General features: G+C 42.4%; 1 protein-coding gene across 2 annotated transcripts; it reads right to left on the reverse strand.

Moving 5' to 3' along the window:
• Nucleotides 1-1,256: 1,256 nt before the first annotated feature.
• On the reverse strand, nucleotides 1,257-5,114 carry LOC109647927 (beta-1,3-galactosyltransferase 1-like). 2 transcript variants are annotated; one of them, XR_011243415.1, is made up of 3 exons: nucleotides 4,904-5,114; nucleotides 3,042-4,690; nucleotides 1,257-2,920 (listed from the first exon to the last, which is right to left on the reverse strand). XR_011243415.1 is itself a non-coding variant. In XM_020113738.2 (2 exons), the coding sequence occupies exons 1-2, from the start codon at nucleotides 4,912-4,914 to the stop codon at nucleotides 3,553-3,555; spliced, it is 1,149 nt and encodes a 382-aa protein (XP_019969297.2). In that variant the 5' UTR covers nucleotides 4,915-5,114; the 3' UTR covers nucleotides 1,257-3,552. The 2 variants fall into 2 exon arrangements, 1 of the variants encoding a protein (XP_019969297.2); XM_020113738.2 differs by having other exon boundaries at nucleotides 1,257-4,690.
• Nucleotides 5,115-8,869: the final 3,755 nt, after the last annotated feature.

Consider the following 8,869-nt stretch of genomic DNA (forward strand, 5'->3'; position numbering starts at 1 on the left):
CGTGGACGCTCGTCTGCTCTGAACCGTTCATCTCGTTTAACTTTCATCCAAGAATAAAAGATTTTCTTTCACTGTATCTTTGTCTCGGCCAAACAATAAAATGTTATTTCTTGTAAGCAAACGGATCAATATGAGCCGATGAACAGTCTCCTGATAACGCTGGGCCGAACTGATGGATTTAACAAATAAAGGCTTCAACAGAGCGAAACATAAATCTTTCAAAGATCATATTTTTGAAGACTGAGAGAGAAACTGGCCTCAAACTAAATTAAGTTAATTTGAAGGCTCAAGTCCAGTACATCACAAAAACAGCATTTTCTCTTGTGATCATCACAGACTGAAAGTTCTTTCTGCTCCATCATACAACACAATGATTCAGCTGCAGTTAATTCAGATCACACATCACAGTTAGTAGTCAGTTAATGTTTGGTTTGAGAAGCAGGACGAGGGCTCGACACCCTCTGGTTCTTCTTCTAACCAAAGTAGAAACACAACATCTGGTTCCGCTCCTTCAGCAGTGACGCCTGAGTCTCAAGAACATTCCAGAAGATCTGAGAGATCAGTTCAATTCCTTTAAATTAATATCAATTCATTGTTTGATTGAATAATATTATATCATAATAAAACACCTAAATATTTATAGTTATTTCAAAAGGTATAACCCTAACTCTAACCCTAACCATAACCCTAACCCTAACCCTAACTCTAACTCTAACTCTAACTCTAACCCTAACCCTAACCCTAACTCTAACCCTAACTCTAACCATAAATCTAACCCTAACAGACTCTAACCCTAACTCTAACCCTAACCCTAACCCTAACTCTAACCATAACTCTAACCCTAACAGACCCTAACCCTAACCCTAACTCTAACTCTAACTCTAACCCTAACCCTAACTCTAACCCTAACTCTAACCCTAACAGACCCTAACCCTAATGATAAATCTAACTCTAACCCTAACCCTAACAGACTCTAACCCTAACTCCTAACTGCTAACTGCTAACTGCTAACTCCTAACTCCTAACTCCTAACTCCTAACCCTAACCCTAACTCCTAACTGCTAACTCCTAACTCCTAACTCCTAACTCCTAACCCTAACTCCTAACTGCTAACTGCTAACTCCTAACTGCTAACTCCTAACTGCTAACTGCTAACTCCTAACCCTAACTCCTAACTCCTAACTCCTAACTGCTAACACAATTTAAATTCATTCAAAATTCACTACATTCATCTTTTACTGACAAATAGAATTGAATAATATGAAGAAGCACATTTATTACATGAATGTTTGAGCCACAGTTCACAAAGACACCACACGGTGTCTCTGCATCACAACATGTCTCAACATGTTGTATCACAGCAGAACATACATTAAACACGTGTGTGCTAACACTGGTGGAAGCTGTGAGCTGCCTGTGCACTGAGTCATGTATGTTGAAGAGACAGTGAGGAAAGATTTGATTAAAGCTCATTTCTAACTGTTTCTGTTGGAATCAGTTTAATGATTGAAACACATGATTGACAACAAACCAACACCCAGTGTTTAAACACACTTAGAGAAGAGTCCTCATCACTGATACATGCTCTACGTTAATAAGCACTTCAAATTATAATTATAATTATTCTACCTTCATTATACCGATTTAAAAAATATCTTTATTACAATGTTATTACACAAAATAGAACAATTACTATTTCTGAAACAGGTGAAGCAGCCTGAAGCGGGTTTGATACCCACGGGATATTTAGTTTCTACAGTTTAAATGAATGTTTGAATGAAGGGTAAAAATAAATAGAGAACACTTTGTCATGAGGGTAACAAAGAGTGCAGGGATGAAGCACGAGGCAACGGAATTTAATTCATACAGCACATTTCATTAGAAGTAACTTAATGTGCCTCACATCCAGAGAATAGATTGAAAATAAAAAATACAGCAACAGATGAAAAGGTGTAAGTATTGTAAAAGTATTCTAAAACTTAGCACCAGTTCGACGTACAACATACGATCACCTGTCAAACCCACACAGCGGATCAACAGGAAACTTCAGTAACATTCAGACCTGACACTGAAAATCAGACCAAGGCCGGAGAACAGAACTTTTGGTAGTTTGCTTTTGAAAGTTGAGTTGAATCTGAATCTGATTTGAAAAGCACGTCACTGACCCGAGAGCTGTGGAGTGAAACCATTAATTACTCAGAACACTAGAAGCAGGATTGTCCTGTTATTGTGTGTTGTAGTGGACGCCGAGGACAGATGTCTTTATCACATCAGAGTAAAGACGAGCTGTGAGTTCACATTCATTCATTCATTCCAGTGTTAACTCGTCACATTAATGATCCCAGCCGTCATTCAGTCACACATTCAGTCATGGTGCCGGAGTGGAAGCAGCTCAAAGTGGGGATTTTATTTTGAAAATAAAATCATTGCAAACTATACTATTTTCCAAATTGAACATGTTTTCAATATAAAAGTCTTTAGTTAACTTCCAGCTGAAGTTTGAATGTTGACGACTGTAGATGTGTTTCTCCTGTCAGTGGAGATTATAGACTGTATATAAAGACAAACAAATTCTGTTTATATAGAAATAAAGCAGCATCCTTGAGGAGTCGTTAAAGAAAACAGTGACTGTCTCACTGAATGTTCTCTGAGGACAGATTGAGAGCTCAGACGTTTACGTTGGAATGTTTGGTGGAAACGTGACGTCCCTGTTCACAGATGAGGTGACATCACAGAGGAGGGGACGTCACAGAGGAGGGGACGTCACAGAGGAGGGGACGTCACAGAGGAGGGGACGTCACAGAGGAGGTGACGTCACAGAGGAGGGGACGTCACAGAGGAGGTGACGTCACAGAGGAGGGGACGTCACAGAGGAGGGGACGTCACAGAGGAGGGGACGTCACAGAGCTTCTCCAGGCTCCTGCTTGGTGAACATGGTTTGAAGAGAAGCACAGTGTAGAAGTTTCCCTGAGGTTTGATGTGTTTGTCCAAATCAAACAACTTGTTTTATGGATGATGGAAATTTAAAACGTCAGACCAACCCCTTCACTGTAACTCCACCCATCAGCAAACACGACGTACAGTCACACACGTCAACCCTGGAGGTGGAGCGGTGACCGGAGGACAGACAGAATGTCTCGGCCGTTCGTGGACGTGTTGTGACAGAATTTATCTCCTGAGCGAGAAGGAAACCCTGATCGATCAGACTCTGGAAGAGAAACTATCAAGTGCCACATTTTCATTCACTTTGAGGAAGACCTTGTTAAACATCTACAGTCTTCTATTTATATCTATGCACACATTCACCCGGTCTGTGTTCTCTCAACTGTAGAAATACTAGATTTAAAAACTGTCTTCAGCCACTGAACCATGATGATGTTTGTTCTGTTCAACGTGAACCTGAGAGGAGAGCAGATCTCTAAAATATATAATCAACGTTTAAAACCTAAACCACAAAAACCTTCTATGTAACGAGCCTTGAGATAATGCATATAATGGTTTGACGCTATACAAATAAATTGAATTGAATGAATCCTGTTTCTCTTTTACACCTCAGCAGTACAGGCCTGGTTTTTTAAAGTCCGTCCACATCCACGTACGATCAGCTCCTTCGTGAGTGGTGGTGGCGACGAGTTTGGAGAAGGCGCAGCGACTGTACGACACAGGAAACACATGGAAGTAACCCCAGTCTGGGGGGTCGGTGGGGGGGATGCCCAGGTGCTGCATACACAGCCCCAGATAAACGTCTTCAATGTACAGAGCTCGCACGTGTTTGGCTGCTTCCACCAACTTCTTCGGGAGATCTGAGGACAAAACGTAGCCCAGACCCAAAGCGTATCGTGGGTACTGTGAGTCGGGGTAGAGATCCTCAGGGACGTACCATTTAGAGTTGGTATCCCTCAGAACGGCACCTCCTCTCGCCACCAGTCCAGTCATGTAGTTTGTCTTCGGAGCGCTCAACAACATATTTATGAGATTGGGCACATTTAAGAACATGTCCGAGTCGATCTTCATGGCGTAAGAGGCGTTGGAGCAGTAGGAGTCCAGCCACTCCAGCATCACCATGGTCTTGATGGTCAGGTTCTTGTAGCAGTCCACGAAGTCGCTCTGGATCAGGTCCCGGTGCTCTGTGCTCTCCTGCAGCAGCTGCTCTTGGAGCTGCTCCGCTCCCTCTCCAGTCTTCTGCCCCAGCAGGAAGAACAGCTTCACCACTTTACCCAGGACGCTGCTGTCACCTCCCCACGTGTTGCGGATGATGTCGCGGTGGGCCCGGTTGTCGGGCGCCACGGGAACCATCAGAACCAGGAAAGGCTGCTGCTCCGAACACTTCTGAGGCTCATTGATATTGAAGTGGTACTGATGAGGATATTCCACTAGATATGGTCCAGGAGACACGTAAGGAACCAGTGGAGGAACAGAGTTGTTCTGTGTCGCCTGATCGGTCACTGATGAGCTGCTCTCAGGTCCAGGAGAACTAGTGAAGCTGCTGAAATCTGTCGTGTTGGGAGAGTTCTTGCTCTGACCCAGACTTTTAAAAGGGTTCCAGTCAGTTGTCATCTCCGTTAAGTTTGTGTTGTAAAAGAACAGAAAAATGGCAGCAAACACCAGAATGAAGCAGAAGCAGAGACGGCGTGAGCAGCCACACTTCCTCCTGCTGTCCGCCGGCCGCCCAGCATCCAACAGTCCCTCACTGAGAGGAGAGAGAGACGTGAGGAGGAAGAGGATCGGTTACGTCATTTAATTTGCTTTAAAAACTGTGAATACAGAATCTGATGAAACAGGTTCCAGCTCTGAATCTTTTCAACTCTTCGACATTGTCCTGCTTCCTCCTCTCAGCTTCATCAAAGATACATGCATCAGGTATACAGGAAATCAACACACACACACACACACACACACGTACCTTTCTTCCATCGTACAGCCACTTCCCAGCTTGTTGTCACTTCCCTGTCTTCATCCTTCACGTGTGAAGCAGGAAAACGTTGAGGTCGTTACTCCGCTGAAAGATTCATGACAGGGTCGAGTTTCAACGAGGTGTGACTCTGACCTGTGTCAGAAAGCAGCAGAGGACATGTTCTTCCAAAGGTTCCTGAGTGTGTGTGTGAGACACGCTGAGGTGCTGCTGGATGCCCCGCCCCCCTCAGTAACCATGGCAATGTGCCTTTCTTTACCTGCAGGGAAGCCACACCTTTGTTTGCCCCACCCTCTTTGTTTGTAAGCGTTGAGGTGGGTCACAGCTCTGACCTTTGCAATTTGCATGACACCTCAGTGTGTGTGTGTGTGTGTGTGTGGGTGGGTGTGTGTGTGTGTGTGTGTGTGTGTGTGTGTGTGTGTGTGTGTGTGTGTGTGTGTGTGTGTGTGTGTGTGTGTGTGTGTGTGTGTGTGTGTGTGTGTGGTTGTGTGTGTGTGTGTGTGTGTGTGTGTGTGTGTGTGTGTGTGGATTAGTGGCTCCAGGTCTCGTGAGGGTTTGTTAACACATTAACTCACTGAATGTCGAAGAATCAGATCGTTGTGAGATTTGAACCATTTTTGACACTTTGAATTTCTGAAGAAATAATTAGTGGATCTTGATGTAAATAAATAAATCATATCTGGAGAACTGATCTCTGAGTGTGTAGCTTGGTGCAGGTTGGTGGGGGGGGGGGGGCTGTTTGGTCGTATACAGGTGCAGCAGTGGAACAGAAGGAGTTTGAGAGACAGTAGAACAGAGAAGTGTGTAAACGCTGCTGGTCACTGCGTCCACATCACTAGGCCGAGAGCGAGGGGGGGGGCAGGTTTATCAAAGCAGAACTCAGCATCAAACATTAACATGTTGATACTGACCCTGGTTCTACTGCTTCGTGTGAAGGTCTAAGGACAAAGAAACAGCAGACAGATGATTAGATAACTAAGTACAGTGGAAGTAGACGATGATAATACAACAATAAAAACATAAAGACACAGAAACCTGTGTTCCATATAAAAACTCATTCAGTTGTGTGTTTGTCAGCTGATCTGTTTGACCAAGGCGAGGTCGTCCCACCTCAACTCAGCAGCTGCAGGTGAACTAGTCACAAACACATCGTCTTTTAACGGAGGAGGACCCAAAGGATTATGGGATTATTTGACCTCCTCTGTTTTTATCCAATAAACAGGTGAAAAAGGAGCGATTGGAAGTTATAAAAATGATGATGATAAACAGGTTTGTAACGTTTTCCTGAATAACAAAAGGTTGGAATAAAACCTCCTGGGTCATATTTCTCAGCTGCGCAGGGCTGGAAACCGTTGATAATGACTCATTTCTTACGCCGCAGTGTGAGTTCAGTCTCTGTTCACCTGCGGGTCTGTTCAGGATACGAGACAAAGAGAGAGCAGAGAAATAAGAGAAATAAGGGAAATAAGAGCTGAGGTTCAAACACAGCTCCGACCCTGCGGCCTCCCTGCAGCGCCACCCCCACCTCAGGTACAAACTCTAACTTCTGCACAAAGGTGAGAGCTCCGAGAGAAACCGGTTAATAGTTGAACTCGGCAGCACAGTTTTCATCCACAGACACACACACTGGTCACGGTTCGGCCTGGAATAATGACTGTTATGGAATTTCCAAAGACACTGTCTCTTGTCCTCTCTGGGGCAGAGTGCAACAGGCTGCTGTGTTTGGGAAGTGCGAGAGCTTGGTGGAGGTCAAAGCCTTCACTCCCTAGACATCACAGATATGAGACTGTGTCATCAGGTAACACTGTCTCCAGAACCAGAAACTACATTTGACTGTTTAGGAACGAGCAGACCCACAGATTAAATGATCTGTTGGGGTTTAAAGTGTGACGGCAGGAAAGCAGACTTCAGAATATGAGAGAGCGTCATGCTCAGATGTTTACGATGAATTCTGATTCTCTCCTCGTCAAGCTTCAATAAATATTTCAGCATCAGACGTGAAAGGACTCCTGAACGCTTCCTTCATTGATGAGTTGACCATCGATCAGCAGATTTTCAGCAACAATGACTAAACCTGTGATGACGAGACTGACGGATGTGAAGCTGGAGACAAAGTGATGACACGAGAAAGAAACTTTGATATGAACTCGTTATTTAAAATCTTTGTTTTCTCTCGTCTGTTAAATAAAAAAACACATTTGACTTGTGTTCAGATCATAAACTGTAAATAAAGATGGAGGACATGATGGCTCCTGAACTTCAAAAAATCAAAGTGCATGTCAAAGATGGTTCTAAGATAAGGTCTTTTTAAGATAAGGTCGTTTTTAAGGTGGTTCTTATCACACTGATGTTTAAAGTGTTCATGTTTTGAATAAGTTTGGTTTTATTCATTTATAAAAACATGCTTCTTCTTCCTCTTCCTCCTCGAGGAAGAGGAAGTGGAGATGCGTCATCCATCTTTATTTAGGGTGTGTGGCTCCGATTCAGGAACAAAGTCCTGTGATCAGAATGAAAATAATGAGTTGGACTGAATCAATCAAGGAATTCATAATAACAATAATAATAAGGAACAGTTGCTGGTTTTTCTTGAAGATAATTGTGTTTATTCAAACTTAATTCATAATTATAGAGTTCATACTCTTAACAAGTGAATGTTCATGAAATAAAAAACCGGTCCTGCGTCTGATTGACCATTTTATAATGTGCAGTTTGATTTCCACATAACTTTAGTTTATTATTATATTACCTGCACAACACAACCAGTTGATCCGTTGGTGTCTCACATGTTATCACACGTTACTGACGTCACTTTTCACCTTGAGCTTTATCTGTGGACCCGGTTTGGTGATAGAGGTTTGAATCTCAGAGCAGGTCATTTAACTGTTTGTGTTCAGGGTTTTCTTCAGGTTTTTAAAACCAAGTTTCCTGCCAGTGTCACCGGGACACTCCTGAATCTGGAGATCTCAGTTCAATGTTAGAATTCAAATAAACAATCTCATAGTGCAAACAGATTGGTCCCGAACCAGTTCTGTGAGTCTGCAGCTCTGGTGTTGACAGAGTGGGTGGACACTGTGTAAACACTGTTCTCTGCAGGTGAAACAATAACAGATAAAGTGACACGTCTCTGATTCCAGCTCAGACCAGTTTCCACCAGGACATTCCAAGTGACTCCAGTGACAAAATCCACAAATAAAGTTTATTTTCATTGTCATTTTTATCTTCATACAGAATATACAAATGTACTGTTATAGAATATATAAGAATATTGTTACTTTTTTCCAAAGCCAAATGAACTAAACCTGACTCGACATAAATCCATTTTCATAAATATTTACAACTATTTTTAAAAATCAAAAGAGTCACGCTGCTTTACATCATCAATCATGTGTTATATTTATGTTTTTCTATTTGTGAGTTTTTCTAAAGTTGCAGTGCATTAATGTCATAAATCATGAAGTGAAGAGGAAGCAGATCCATGAAAAGAAAACAAACACAGTATAAACAACATGAATAATAAATTACAGGTTCATGGGAAACGAGACTGATTCCTGCAGAGACTCACATCTGGCTGCAGCTGGAATCACACAAGAGATGTTGTGAACAGGACTGAACCTGAGAGACGGTTAGAGCATCACATCCTCGCTGCAGACGGACAGACGCCAAGCGCCAGCTTCACCGAATGCAAAGTGAAAAACAAATGAGAGCAGAGATTCTACTGTACCTTTAATTAATTACAGCTTTATAAATGTCTTCTGCTCGTATTGTTTACTATTCGTCAATATTCAATATATATTCCATGTAGTGTCTGTTTTCTTTGTTTGAATTGTGTGTTTGTCATGTTTCCTTTTCACATTTGTGAATGTTTACTCTCACAGAACAAATTTTATCATAAGAAAAATAAAGTTTCCTTTTTTAAGATGAAATTTGAACCAGTCAATGTTGTTATTAAACAATGAT

This window comes from Paralichthys olivaceus, chromosome 1 (genome assembly GCF_024713975.1).
Source record: "Paralichthys olivaceus isolate ysfri-2021 chromosome 1, ASM2471397v2, whole genome shotgun sequence".
Taxonomy (NCBI): domain Eukaryota; kingdom Metazoa; phylum Chordata; class Actinopteri; order Pleuronectiformes; family Paralichthyidae; genus Paralichthys; species Paralichthys olivaceus.